The 15,723-nt window shown below is 40.7% G+C and overlaps 1 gene segment (V, D, J or C); it reads right to left on the reverse strand.

Annotated features, from left to right (window-relative positions):
- Positions 1-282: 282 nt before the first annotated feature.
- LOC130022870 (immunoglobulin lambda variable 2-18-like) lies at positions 283-7,088 on the reverse strand. The segment is given in 3 exon segments: positions 283-309; positions 6,597-6,928; positions 7,043-7,088. Coding segments are annotated over 3 exon segments (405 nt in total).
- Between the last annotated feature and the right edge of the window lie 8,635 nt (positions 7,089-15,723).

The following is a 15,723-nucleotide window of genomic DNA, read 5'->3' on the forward strand; positions in this document are numbered from 1 at the left end:
AAGAGCACTGAACTTCATGTTTTTCATTCTGTGACTCTGGACTCAAAATACCCACCAAACTAGTACGCCTACTCATATTTCTTCCTAGGAAAAGCTAGGGATAGGAAGGTATTGGTACTTCATACAATTCAGGGTAAACCACACAATGAATCTTCCCAGACCAAGGTCTTCACTTCCCCCTAGTGACCACATATTGCATCACCAAAACTCATGCAGAAAGCACATTGAACTGGAAAATATCTCCTCCAGTTCCTCTCCTTTTCCACCATGTTTTTAACCACATCATTTCTTCCCAATCTCACTCTTGTCCTTAAATCAAAAAGACAAAAGAAAAATTAGAGAAAAAGAGCAGAATAATCAAATAATATACAAAATATCCACTGTAAATGTAAGCATACAGAAATATTTTTGAAATATATAATATACATACCAGGACTGGAGCGATAGCACAGCGGTAGGGCATTTGCTTTGCACGCAGCCAATATGACTGACCTGAGTTCGATTCCTCCGCCCCTCTCGGAGAGCCCGGCAAGCTACCGAGAGTATCTTGCCTGCACGGCAAAGCCTGGCAAGCTCCTCATGACGTATTTGATATGCCAAACACAGTAACAAGTGTCACATTGGAGACGTTACTGGGCCCGCTCGAGCAAATTGATGAACAACGGGAGGACTGTGACCGAATAAGCATCATAAATTTTAATAAAAATTTATAGTGATATAATGTAAATATGTAATCTTCCAAGTGGTAAATCCACCAGCATAGAAGCAATACAGATAAATTAACTCTAAGTTTCAAATTGAGAAAACTAATACTCCTAAATGTTTACACACTGAACAGGATGGCCACAAGAGTTATTAAAACACTAATAGAAGTGAAATAACAGATGAAGGAGCCCAAGTTGGGATCTTTGCAGAGGGTCTAATCATGTGAAGATGTATGTTCCTGCTACTTATTTGAAATAATTCAGGTGCCTCCAAGTAGAAGGAGCAGAAGCAAGAGGGATTTCCCACAGAAAAAGAGTCTTTCTCATTAAAAGACATGGCAGTTGTGGGTCCCTGAGAAGGCTAGGAACATTCCTTGTCTGATCTACATGACCAGTAAAGGAAAGACTTTAATAAACTGGGAAAACATCCAACATTTCCTTTCATGAGCTACTGTCAGTCAACAGTTCCTATAGTCAAGGAACGAGAAGAGGGCAAATATTATTGGGAGCAAATTGAGAAGATTGAACCATCTGGCATACTTTTTTCTCAGTTGTTTTACTTCATGAACATTTATTAGGCCACAGATGATTTTCAATATTCTGGGCTTCCTTCAGCTCAGTGAACTAGTGAATGTATCACTGTCACTGTCACTGTCCTCCCGTTGTTCATAGATTTGTTTGAGTGGGTCCAGTAACATCTCCATTGTGACAATTGTTACTGCATTTGGCATACCGAATACATCACAGGCAGCTTGCCAGACTTTGCCGTGTGGGCGAGATACTCTCAGTAGCTTGCCAGGTTTTCTGAGAGGGGGCGGAGGAATCGAACTTGGGTCGGCCATGTTGGCCGCTTGCAAGGCAAAAAGCCCTATCCGCTGTGCTATCGCTCCAGCCCAGTGAATGTATAGGTGAGTAAATAATAAATCTCTCTACATAAGTGATATATTAATATGAACCCTCCTCTCCACGCTGCACAGTGAAGTTCAACATAAAATTATATCCATTCTTTATTCCTTTCAAAAGCTTGGAAATATCCCTACAATTTTTCATATATTATCTTTTCTTTTTCTTCAATTTTCACATTTTCCAATACCTGTGCTCTAAACCTGAGTTAGTGTCTGTAGACTAGCTCATTGGTTAAAGGGCCTGACTGGCATGGGTAAGATTTTCAGGTCAATGCCGGGTGCCACCACATGTCCTGAACAGCATCCTGGAAACTCTGCTGTTTCTAATCCATAATTCTGCCATCTGTATCCCAGTACTATAAGGGATTTTTCGCAATACAATATCCAGGTGGGTGTGAACATCAAAGCAAACAGCTGTAACCCATGGCATGCAGCACTAAGATACACGTGAATTCTTACACCAGAAAAATATTGCCCCATGGATCACAATGCTGAGTGTGTGAGCACTAAAATCTGATGTGTGGCCCCAGTAGGCAACATGAATCAATATGAGAGCACCATAGTCAGTGTGTCTATAACCCTTAGACATCACACATCCACCAAATCTAAAGCAACAAAGAAGGAAAGGGGAACTATAAGTTCAAAAATACTTTTAAAAATGCCCTCTTTAATGTCAAGTTAAATAATACACTCAGCATCAGATTACACTCCAGTTGTAGGGAGCTCACAACAACATTTCTCCATTCTATGCAGCGGAGAGCCCTGAGAACACACAGAGAGAGAACAGCCTCTTGAGTAACTCAATATGTGAATCGTAAAACGTGGATCATGAGGGAAACTCCTGCATTTTTAGGAACATCAAAAGTTGTGAGCCTCCTGCTTTCCATTTTGGATCTCTGGATTCAAGCATAGCCACCAAAACTAGTACATATATTTTTTTCTAGAAAGAGCAAAAGATAGGGAACTGTTGATACATATAGTACATACATATATTTTTTTCTAGAAAGAGCAAAAGATAGGGAACTGTTGGTACATCATACAATTCAGGATAAAACACAGCAATGAATTTCCCAGATCCAGCTCTTTACCACCATCTGGTGGCCATATACTGCATTACAAAACTGATAAAGGTAAAAGGTAAAGGCCCTCCCGTTGATCATCGATTTGCTCAAGCAGTCCCAGTAACGTCTCCATTGGAGACTTTGTTGTTACTGTGTTTGGCATATGGAATAGTCACGGGGAGCTTGCCAGGCTTTACCGTGAGGGCGAGATACTCTCGGTAGCTTGCCGGGCTCACTGATACAAACCACAAATGAGAAAAACACAATTGTGCTGAAAATTTTCTCCTCCAATCCCTCTCTTTTCTTCTATGTTGGGAAACATAGAGACTTGGAGGGAAAAGAAAGAATTGAAAACCATCTCTATTCTTTCTAGTACTTTCCTAACCTCTTTCCCTGGTCCTCAGAATCCAAAAAGACAAAGTAAATTAAAAGAAAATATAAACAGATGGGTTGGAGCGATAGCACAGCGGTAGGGCGTTTGCCTTGAATGCAGCCAACATGGCCGACCCGAGTTCGATTCTTCCGCCCCTCTTGGAGAGCCTGGCAAGCTGCTGAGAGTATCTCACCCGAACGGCAGAGCCTGGCAAGTTCCCCGTGACGTACTCGATATGCCAAACACAGTAAGAGCAGTCTCCAATGGAGACGTTACAGGGCCCGCTCAAGCAAATCGGCGAACAACGGAAGGGCCTTTACCTTTACCTTTTATAAACAGATGATCACGATCACGATCATGACCATCCTGTTATTCATCGATTGCCTCGAGCAGGCCCCCGTAACGTCTCCTTCGTTCTAGCCCTGAGATTTTTTCTAAAGTGCCATATTCAAGGCTCTTTCAGTGTTAGGAGAATGAGACCCATCATTGTTACTGGTATTTGGCATATTGCGTACGCCATGGGGAGTTTGCCAGACTCTGCTGTGTGGGCAGGTTACATTCGGTAGCCTGCCAGTTTGTCCAAAGTAAGGATGAGATAATAAGATGTCCAGGAGCTGGGTTTTATAGTCTCTGAGTCTTGGCCGTTGATGGGATTACACAGCGCCAGGGGGCCAGTTGTTGGGTGTGACCCCCGCCTACTGGAATTTGGAGGATCTGGGTAGAGGATGCTCAGTCCCGATCCGAGTAGGCTTGGAGATCTCGGTCCCGGGACCCGCATGCCTTTGTTCCTCTGCCAGTACCTTCATGTGTGCGGAGAGTGGTCTCAGCATGGTGGTGGCTGGTTCTGGAGGTCTTCGGCTGCCGGAGCCCTGGTCGGGGTGGGGAGGGAAACTCAACCCACTCCCCTCCAAGGGGCCCCGGCGAGGACAGCCAGGTGCGGGGGCAGGAGACATTAAAAACAGATGATTTCTACAAAATCCTCATTTTATTGTTTTATTTTTAATTTTTATTTTATTTATTTTTGAAAGTTTTAAGACATCATAGTTCTCTTTTTAAGTGTAAGGATACAGTGACAACCTCTTCATGTTGGCTCACCCACAAGCCTTGCTCTTCAGATTTACAACCTAAGTTAAACCTCTGAGGAAATGTAAGTCATGCAGCTGAAATTCATAGGCACACTGTTCTCCAGTGGTTAAAATCTGGGGCGCCGTGAGAATAGGGCAGGTCATGTTCCCTTCTACCAAAGTTCCTGCAGTTGAACCACTGGACACTGCTGCCTCCATGCCGACTGCTTAGGACTTAACTTCCTGGTTTCACTAACAGTCTCTGCAAACTTATCCCATTCTATAGATCCTGAAATTTCTGGATCTCTGAATTTCACAGCACTTAGTTGTATTCACATTTCAAACTTTCAGTTTGCTTCTGGATGGTCCTATTCAAGATTTCAAAGCTATTCGCTTGTGTGTTGTGAATGAAAACACCAGATATTGCTGCTTAATTTTATTCATTGATTAATTTATCAAGTGACAAATGAATTATAGTCATAAAATAAATTATTATTTATCTGTAACAAGGAATTTATGTAGTTTTCAGGATAAATGAACTAGAACATATTGAGATCACTAAGAAAAGTTAAACAACTAATATGCTATATGAAGCACTAACAGGAATTTATGAGTTACTAATTAGGCAAAAGATTTTTTTTCTTCTTATATTTATTTATTGAAACACTGTGGGAAAAGTTACAAAGATTTCAGGTCTAAGTATCGGCTGTATAATGATCAAACACCTTTCCCTTCACCAGTACTCATTTTTCAGCACTAAGAACCCTAATATACCCCCCTTCTACCCCTCCCAATGCCTGTGAGGCAGATGATTTCTACTTAACTTTTCTCTACATTTGATTACATTCATTATCTTGACAAAGGATCCACCATTATTGTTTAGAATTTCCCCCCAACAATCAGAATTGCTGAAAGGGCATTGCGAAATACTTTGTTTTCTATAGCTGGTTATGAGAATCATATAATGATTTTGGATTTCTGCAAAGAGCCAGATAATTACGAGACTGGTTTCTGTGCATCTGGTGTTATGGCTGTGCTGGAGAGCCACTCGTGGGGGGCAACTCGTGATCTTGGTCGGGTGTGAAGGACAAGCCTGTACCGCCCCTCTTCCCATGAGACTGTAGTTGCCCCGTCACCACTGGCTCATACCTGGTTTTCCCAATAAGCTCTGAGGCGGTGGCCACCCTGCTGCGGGGGCGGGGGGGGGGGGGTGGCGGCGGAAGGGAGCAACACCCTTTCCCTCCCAGAGAGGCATGGCACCGTAGTTTAACACACGGTTCATTCGCTTCTCTACTGCAAGCTGCCGGGCTCTGGATTAAGTCCTTTTGCCTCTGGAGACATGGCAGTGCCAGAGACCACTCATGGGGGGGGGGGGGGGGGCAATTCATGACCTCGGTAGAGCGTGAAGGACAAGCTCTGAGGAGACGGCCACCTTGTATGCTGTCCAGATGCATTTCTGCCAAAAGCCACTGGGTTTCGAGATTTGTTTCTGAGTCTCTGGAATCATGGCCATTAATCAGCTTGATCAGGAGCCAGAGAGGCGTTTGTGGGTGACAAGTCAGGGTCTGGTTGGGATGGGGAGGAAAGGGCTGGTTCCACCCCCAACTGGTGAGACCCCGCATGTCTCATCACTGCAGGCCCAAACCTGACTGTCCAGTGGCCTCTGGAAGATGCCGGTCACCACGTCACCAGGGGAAACAGGCCCAGGCACGAAACCTATTCCCACCTAGAGTGGCCCAGTGCCAGTAACCTACTGCAGGAACAGGACGCATTTCTGCCAAAAGTCTTTGGGTACTGAGATTTGTTTCTGAATCTCTGGGATCATGGCCGTTAAGCCATGGGAACATCTACAAGGGCAATTAGGCCCCCAAAACCTCTATTCCTCTCGGAAAGCCTGGCAAGCTACCGAGAGCATCCTGCCCGCACAGTAGAGCCTGGCAAGCTATCTGTGGTGTATTTGATACACCAAAACCAGTAAATACAAAAGATCTTATTCCCCTGACCCTGAAGGAGTCAGAAATACGGCAGCTTTGAGAAGGATGTGGAAGGAGAGGCTGATAAAATCTCAAGGCCGAATTAGGCTGCCAAAACAAAGAAAGAGGAGAAATATATTATAGGGGAAAAAAGTTAATGGGTGTATCAAGATGAGACTTTAAGAACTCATGTCTTCAAGGACTGAAATTAGGGGATGCCAGTTCTAACCAAAAACTTCTGAATTCTATACATGGATGTAAAGTTAATCTCAAACCGCTTATGACTTTATTTTTGTGCATGTCTGCATACCATACAAATTCAGAAAGAATTAGAACCAAATATAAAGAGCAGCAAATAGACTAAATACAAAAGAATTTGCAGAATGTTATAATTTTAAAAAATCAAAAATCATAACTTTGTAATCATTCCATTTCAAAATAAATATATAAATAAATAAAAATCTAAGTTGAGAAGGGAAGGAGGATGAGATAACTCAGAGCAGGTTTTTGTCTCACTTCCCTATGAGCATGAATCACCGTGCGAGTGCTAACACTGCTGTAGGAGCCACAATAGTAATCAGCCTCATCCTCAGACTTGAGCCCAGAGATGGTCAGGGTCGCTGTGTTGCCAGACTTGGAGCCAGAGAAGCGATCAGGGATCCCTGATGGCCGCTTATTGACATTGTAAATCAGCATTTTGGGAGCTGTGCCCTCGTGCTGCTGGTACCAGGAGACATCACTAGTTCTTCCAATGTCATTGCTGGTTCCTGTACAGGAGATGGTGACTGTCTGTCCCTGATTCCCAGACACTGAGGGAAGCTGATTCAGGGCATTCTGGGCCCAGGTCCCTGAAGAAAGAAAAAATAATACACTGGTGAGTACAATCTCGTTCTGGATGAACCTGAGGAAGGGAAACAACGGGTGAGCCCAGATGTGCTTAGAGCCCCTTTCCTGAGCCTCACCTGGGCCCTGGCTGAGGAAGCTGAGGAGGAGAAGAGCCCAGGTCATGATGGAGATGCCCAGAGTGCTGCCTGCTGACACCCCAACCCTGGGCCTGGCTCTCTCCCAGTTCTTATGCCTCCCCTGCCCCAGAGAAGGGAGGAGCCTGCATGCAAAACTGCTTTCCTGCAAGTGCCTCTGCTCAGCCCTCTCTGGCCTGCCTTGGACTCCTAATGCTTCAGGATTTCTTGACAGCAGAGTCATCAGAAAATAATTTCTCCTAATATTGTATTTCTCAGAATAAATAATTTAGTTAACTGAGTCGCAGAGGAGAATGAATGTGATGAAACCCCTCATGTTCAGGATTACCAGTATCTTCTGGGTCTCTGTTGTAATGTTGTTAATCTGTCCCTTTGATAGCTCAAGACTCAGCTACTGTTGAAGGTGTCCTCTGCTGGGAATCTACCCATATTTTAGGTCATCTTTATTGTTTTATAATTTTATTAACCCAATCATTAAAAATTCTGCTCTTAGTTTTTGGTTGCTGGTAGAACTCTTCCCCATGTATGCTTTCTACCCACTGGCCCCAATCATATTTGTTTCTGCTCTGTGGAATTTCTGAGACAGGTTGATCACTCTTAAGTTATACCCATCCACCACAGAGTAGATCAGGTATGTTGTGAACCCTAGCAATAAACAAGGAGTGATAATCCTAGGTCTTATTTTGAGTTTACAGCTCCTCACCTCTCCGCTTTGCATTTTCAACTTGTAATTATCTTCTCTCCAACTTTGATTTAACAATAGAGTCAAATCTATAAATTATACACCCTATGATAAGTATTGTATGAGACAGTAAGATAGAATGGTGGGGAGAGAGAAAGAGACAACAACAGAAAGCTAGAGTGAGAAGTAGGGCACAATTATGTATCTTTTCATGCATACAGTGTGATATTTCTTATAAATTCACAGTATCCAAGATCTCATTCTATATTATCCTATAACTATAAATTAGGCCACATATGATTTTTGTAATGTTCTTTATCAGTGAATTCATAGGTATATGACACATAAATCTCTCTAAATAAATGCTATATGAATATAAACCCTTCCCTTCCACCTTCTAACCTGATGACCAACATAAAATTATATTCCTTTCTTCTTTTCAAGAGTTTGTGAAAACTACATTCCAATTCATTTTTTTTCCTAATTTATGTGTTTAAAACTGAGTTAGAGGTCTGTGACCTACCTTACTGATTAAAATTCCTGTCTTAAGGAAGTAAGGTTTCAAGTTCAGTTCCTGGTGTCACCACATGCCCTGAGCACGATCTTCGAAGAGATCTTAAATCTGATGTATGGCCTTAGTGGGCATCACAACTAAGTGTGAAAGCAGCATAGTCAGTGTGTCTACAACCCCTGACACAACCACAATAAAAGCAACAAAGGGAAAAAGGAAGGGAGAAATATAAATTAAAAAATCTAACCGAAAAAGCTTACTGAAATGTCAATTAAGCTAATATATTCAGTATCTAATTCTACTTTTGCTGTAATGAGCTCAGAATAACATTTACCCCTCCCCCAAATGTTGTAGTAAACCCTGAAAACAACAGCTGTATGAGTAACTGAAAACAACAGCTAGATTCATGAGCAAAATTCCTGCTTCACAGCAACATAGAAAACAGTGAATTTCCTGTTTTTCATTCTGTGCTTCTGGACTAATAAAAAACCCACTAAATTAATGATCCCACTCATAGTTCTGACCAGGTAGAGGTTATGGAGAAGCAACTCTTGGTACTTTGTACAGTTCCAAGTAAACCAAAGCAATGATCCTCCAAGAATCCCAGTCTTGACTTCCTCCTGGTGGCCACATATTGCATTACCAAAACCAGGGGAAAAGTACATTGAGTTGGAAATTCTCTGATCTTCAGTCTTTCCTTTATGTTTTTAGTCACTTCGCTGTTTTCTACTACCATTCTAACCTTTTTTCCTCATTATAATATTTCTAAAAGGCAAAATAAGCTTAAAGTAAAAGAACAGACTGTTAGGGTCCGTTATCAGAGGAATGAGACTGAGTCAAAATGAGAACAAAGAAGTTCTTTTTTCGCTCCAAGCACACGTACTGGTAGAGCAGGATCCCCTGCACAGAGGGAGACCTCGTCTTGCTGCAAGCATCCCCTTTTATTCCTTTACTTGGGTTCTGACCTTCCTGCTTTGGATTGGCTCCCTCCCAGGACCCTAGAAATGTGTTTTTTCTTGATTGACTTATCCCTTCCTTGCTGCCCTCACCTACTAACTCGGATTACCAAATTTGACTTCCTTTCGCTCTTTTAGACTATAGGCTGCTGCTTTTCCTTTTATGGTCCTGCACCTTTACTTATTCTTCTGCTTTCCCAGAACTTAAGGTAAAGGTAAAGGCTGGAGCGATAGCACAGCGGTAGGGTGTTTGCCTTGTAGGCAGCCAACATGGCCGACCCGAGATCGATTCCTCCGCCCCTCTCGGAGAGCCTGGCAAGCTACCGAGAGTATCTCGCCCACACGGCAGAGCCTGGCAAGCCACCTGTGATGTATTCGATATGCCAAACACAGTAACAACAGTGATTGTGTTAGCTAGGTTAAAGATAAACCCGGATATCCTGTTCAATATGCCTGCTTAGCATTCTATTGTTACAATGTGAGACTATGACTAATATGGTGTATCTAATGTTAGTTCTTGCAGCCTTTCAAGACCAACCCAATGATTTCTACAAAGAGCCACTTTAAGTATAAGCATGCAGAAAATATTTTTGAAAAGATGAAGTTATACCATAAAATATTAATCAAAAGTAGTTATAAAATGTAAAATGTGATCTACTATGTAGGAAAATCATTAGCATAGAAAGCATATATATTTACTATAATAAGGTTCAAATAATCAGAAAGCACATACTCCTTAATGTATACTACCTGAACAAGACAGCCTCAAGAGTTAAGAAAAAACTAATAGACTGGAGACATAGTAGAGTGGGTAGGGCATTTACCTTGCATGCAGCGTACCTGGAATTGACAACCCACCATCCCATATGGTACTTCTTGCACTGCCAGGAGTTATTCCTGAGTGCAGAGCCAAGAGTAACCACTGAGCACCACTGGAGTTATTGTCCTTCCCCCAAATAAAAAAAAACTAATATAACTGAAATAATCAATAAAGGAGCCCAAATTGGGACCTTTGCAGAGGGCCTAAGCATATAAAGTTGTATGCTTCTGGTAGTTAGGTGCAATCACAGAGTGCCTACTAGCACAAGAAGCAGCAGGAAGGATTTAGCACACAAAAAGAGACTTTCTCTCTTTTTTTAAAATTTTTTTGAATCAACATGAGATAGTTGCTAGAGCGATAGCACAGCGGGTAGGGTTTGCCTTGCACGCAGCCAACATGGCCGACCCGAGTTCAATTCCTCTGCCCCTCTCGGAGAGCCCGGCAAGCTACTGAGAGTATCTTGCCCGCACAGCAGAGCCTGGCAAGCTACCCGTGATGTATTCGACATGCCAAACACAGTAACAACAAAGTCTCCAATGGAGACATTACTGGGCCCACTTGAGGAAATCGATGAACAACGGGAGGACAGTGACAGTGACAGTGACCCTTCTCTATTCCAGCTGAATTGTCCCCTTTACTCATGAAGCAGGCTTCCAGCTATGGAGCAGTCTTTCAGTCCCATGTATCTACTCTCCTTAGGTGTCAACCTCCTATTATATTGTTTTATACTCCACAAATGAGTGCAGTATTTCTATGTATGTCCCTCTCTTTCTGACTCATTTCACTTAGCATGACACTCTCCATGTCTATTCATTTATAAGCAAAATTCATAACTTTATCTCTCCTAAGGGCTGCGTAGTATTCCGTTGTGTAGATATATTAAAGTTTCTTTATCCAGTCATCTGTTCTAGGGCACTTGAGTTGTTTCCAGATTTTGGCTATTGTGAACAGTGCTGCAACGAACATATAGGTACAGATGTCAATCCTACTGTGCTTTTTTGCATCCTCAGGATATATTCCCAGAAGTGGTATTGCTGGGTTATATGGAAGTGCAATTTCTAGTTTTTGAAGGACTGTCCATATTGTTTTCCAGAAAGGCTGGACCAAAATTGAACCAGCACTGGTTGCTTTTGTTCTTTTGAATGTGTGCCAGTCTCTGTGGTGTGAGATAATATCTCTTTCTTGTTTTGATTTGCATCTCCCTGGTGGCTAGCGATGTGGAGCATTTTTTCATGTGCCTTTTGGCCATTTATATTTATTTTTTGAGGAAACTTCTGTTCATTTCTTCTTCCCATTTTTGATGGGGTTGGAGGTTTTTTCTTGTACAATTCTACTAGTGTTTTGTATATCCTGGATATTAACCCCTTATCAGATGAGTACTGGGTAAATATTCTTTTCCATTCTGTGGGCTCTTTCTGTATTTTGGTCACTGTTTCTTTTGAAGTGCAGAAGCTTCTGAGTTTGATGTAGTCCAATTTGTTTATGTTTGCTTCCACTTGCATGGTCAGTGCTGTTTCATCCTTAAAGATGCTTTTAGCTTCAATGCCGTGAAGAATTCTGCCTACATTTTCCTCTATGTATCTTATGGATTCGTGTCTGATACAGAGGTCTTTAATCCACTTTGATCTGACTTTTGCACCTGGCATTAGACAGAGGTCAGAGTTCATTGTTTTGCAGGAAGCTATCCAGTTTTCCCAGCACCACTTGTTGAATAGGCTATCCTTGTTCCACTTCACATTTCTTGCTCCTTTGTCAAAGATAAAGCAGTCATATATTTGTGGGTTTGTGACAGAATATTCAACTCTGTTCCATTGGTCTGCAGGTCTGTTTCTAGTACAGTACCGTGCTGTTTTAATTACTACTGCTTTGTAGTACAGTATAAAGTTGGGGAGGGTGATGCCACCCATCTTCTTTTCCCCAAGGATTGTTTTAGCTATTCGTGGGGGTTTATTGTTCCACATGAATTTCAGTAGTGTTTTGTCTATTTCTTTGAAAAATGCCATGGGTATCATGATAGGGACCACATTAAATTTGTATAGTGCTTTGGGCAATATTGCCATTTTGATAACGTTAATCCTCCCTATCCATGAGCAGGGGATGTGTCTCCATTTCCTCGTGACCTCTTTTATTTTTTGAAGTAGTGTTTTGTGCACAGCAAAGCCTGGCAAGCTACCTATGACATATTCGATATGCCAAACACAGTAACAATAAGTCTCACAATGGAGGCGTTACTGGGCTCACTCGAGCAAATCGATGAACAATGGGAGGACAGTGCAGTGCAGTATTTTGTAATTTTCCTTGTATAGGTCCTTCACCTAAAAAGGAGACTTTCTCATTAGGAGACATTGCAATTGCAGAACTTGCCATTTCTAATCTCAATGATTAGGGGAGGAAAAGACTTCAATCAAGCTTGGAATACATCCAATATTTTCTTTCATGAACTGTTGTCAGTCAACATTTCCTGCAGTCAAGGGATGAGATGGGGCAAATGTAAAGAGAGAGTAAATTGAGATGCTTTGACATGCTTTTTTCCTGTTATTTCATGATGATACATTTAAAACCCCAAACATGGATCATCATTAGATATAATTGTCCTTCCAGTTAAGGAGAAGATGGTTGTGGTTCTTATGAGGGGAAACTGGGAACTAACACACCCAGCTGTGTAGGAGGAGAAAAAACTGGGTTCCTAGGCAGGATGTGTCTGTGACTCAACCACTCAAGTGGTTGAACAAATCAAGTCTCTTATTATCCTTTTCTATGCATCTTAGTAAATTCTTGTTCCCTTGAATCCCTTGTCTCAATATCTTCAGTGGTCTGATAACTTGCATTATTCAATAACAGTTCTAGAGAGACTGACTTTTATATCACTTATAAATAAGAATAAAAATAAAAATAAAAAATACAGAAAGACCTACCCTTACTTCCCACATCCTAGTAGGAGAGTCTCTAATCTTGATTAGGACATCCACAAACCAAGATGAATATCACAATCAACCCTGCAATTAGGCTCCTCTACCCCTTTCTGACCTCAGATTACTAACATCAAGTCACCAAACAAAGCAAGTAATTTTGCTCCCTTTTCATTCCTCTAGTTTTTCCAACTCAGTAACAGTACCAATATCCTTTGCAGATCTATCCTCATTTATTTCCATTTCCACATCTTCCATCAGAATTAGTCTGAAGACATCATTTCAAATTAATATGATTTTCCCAGGATTGTCTTGTTATAGGGTATGTGTTCCTCAGAAGCTCTCATCTCAAGACCACAGAAATGAGAATTATTAAAAATAAACAATCCCTGTAGTGATATTTGATCCAATAACAGAATGGGGAGAGGATATACTGATTTCTAGCAAAAGAAGAGAATGAAAGACATAGAGTAGAGTAGAAAAAAACAATGGAATTGAAATGTCAAAGGGAATTTCTATGTCCAGTCTGTAGGAGAGTGGGAAGGAAACTCATAACTAGAATAAGTCTCTATTACTAGGGACCTCTCCTGAGACTATGTCTATTAGTCACAGGGGACCCTGGCTGCCATCTGGCCCCCTAGTTACTGCCCTTACACTATTTGTCCTCAAAGCTGTCAGAGGCTAGATTTTCATGATCCATAGAAAGACTTTAGGCCAGCTCTGGGTTTTTCTAGAAAGAGAAGGGTTTGGGAATCAGACTAATTAAACTAAACTAACTAAATCCCTCTGGCAGGGACAGTCTCCTGGATAAAAGAAGTTTAGCTTAGTTTAGATGATGAAGGCTTCAAATATGATCCCTGGCAGGAAACAGAATAGGAGATTACCATGACCTTAATGCTATACATCAAAAATGCTTGCCGATTGTTTATTCCCTTATGGATACAGCTATGGAAAAATTCAAGCCTTTTCCCTTAATGCATGTGCTAATTGTTCTTTTTGTACATTTTAACATAACCAATGGCTCATTTGTGTCAGGAGGGGATATTGTAGTTAGTAAATGACCAGTCTATCCCCTTGCTTGTGGTTGTTCATGTTCACTTCCCACCTAGAGAGTCATTATCAATTTTTTGTTATTTTCACTGATGAGAAGAAGTAAATGGTGCCAATCTGAATGGATTTATTGTGGTAAATCACCATGAAGTTTGACTGATAGTTGCCAGTAGAACAACAAAATGAAATTTCAATGAAAGTGTATTTTATATCATTGGCTTTGTCATCAGCAGAAATTTAAATTTAAGATAGCCTTCCTCAAGATTCCAAAGTATCATTTTGCTATGAATTATGAATGTAAACACCAGAAGTTGATATCTAACTTCATTCATTAAGTTATTCAGTAATAAATAAGTTAGCAAAATGATTTAAAGCATTAGAAATCATTATTTTTATTCATAACAAGGAATTTAATATAGGTTTCAAGAATTATGAACTTTATAATGTTGTGAAAACAAAGAAAAATTAAACAACTCTACCACATCATTTATGAAGCCATTAGCATGAAATGAAAAGAACAGAATATAAACTATTCTGTGGTGAGATGCTGTGGAGAAGGCATAATGGGAGGAACTGATGGTATGAAAGGAGTTTCTTCAGGTAAATAAATAAATAAATATTATAAAATAATAATGTTATAGATGAATTAATGTTATAGATGTATTAATGTAAGACTAGGTTAAAAATGAGTAATATATCTTAAAGGAATAAAATTGTGGAATGTGAATTCTATCAAAAAACTTTCAAAATCTATGGGTAGATCTGCATATTATATCAAAGAGTTCACAAGTTTATTATTGTGCATATCTCTACACTGATATAAAGTCAGAGAAAATTAGAAAGAATTCTAAGGAGTAGCAAATATGGAATATTGTTTTAAAAATTAGTAATTAGGACAGGATTAAAACAATGTTATGATTCTTAAAAATATATTATTGTGTAATGATCTAAGTTCAAATTAATTATGAAAATAAATTAAAATCTAAGTTCAGAAGGGAATGAGCTTGAGAAATTCAGAGTAGACTTTTGTCTCACTTCCCCAAGTGCATGAAATGTATATGCATGTAAAAACCACTCTCTCTGAGTGAGCAACAATCAACCTCATCCTCAGCTTGAGCTTAGAGATGGTCAGGGATGCTGTGTTGCCAGACTTGGAGTCAGAAAAGTGATCAGGGATAGCTGATGACTGAAATTTACACCATAAACCAGCATTTTTGGAGCTGTGTCCTTGTGCTGCTATATTCAGGAGACATAGTCATATTCCCCAATGTCAATGCTGGTTCCAGTACAGGTGATGGTGACTGTCCTGGAATCCCAGACATTTAGGGAAAGTGAGTTAATGCTATTCCTTTTTTTTTATTTTTTTGCTTTTTGGGTCACACCTGGCAATGCACAGGGGTTACTCCTGGCTCTGCACTCAGGAGTTACTCCTGGCAGTGCTCAGGGGACCATATGGGATGCTGGGAATCGAACCCGGGTTAGCCACGTGCAAGGCAAACGCCCTTCCCACTGTGCTATCTCTCCAGCCCCGTTAATGTTATTCCTTGATGAATATCAAGTGATAAAGAAATTAGCAAAATGAATTATAGCAATAAAAACACTATTATTCATCCATAAGAAGGTTAGCATAGGTTTCAAGGTAAGTGGATCAAGAAAATATTATGATAACTAAGACAAATAGAACAAACTGTAACATAATTTATGAAACCTTCAATGTAAAATAACAAGAACAGGC

The sequence above is a fragment of the Sorex fumeus genome, unplaced genomic scaffold (assembly GCF_029834395.1).
Source record: "Sorex fumeus unplaced genomic scaffold, SorFum_2.1 ptg000021l, whole genome shotgun sequence".
Lineage (NCBI taxonomy): Eukaryota > Metazoa > Chordata > Mammalia > Eulipotyphla > Soricidae > Sorex > Sorex fumeus.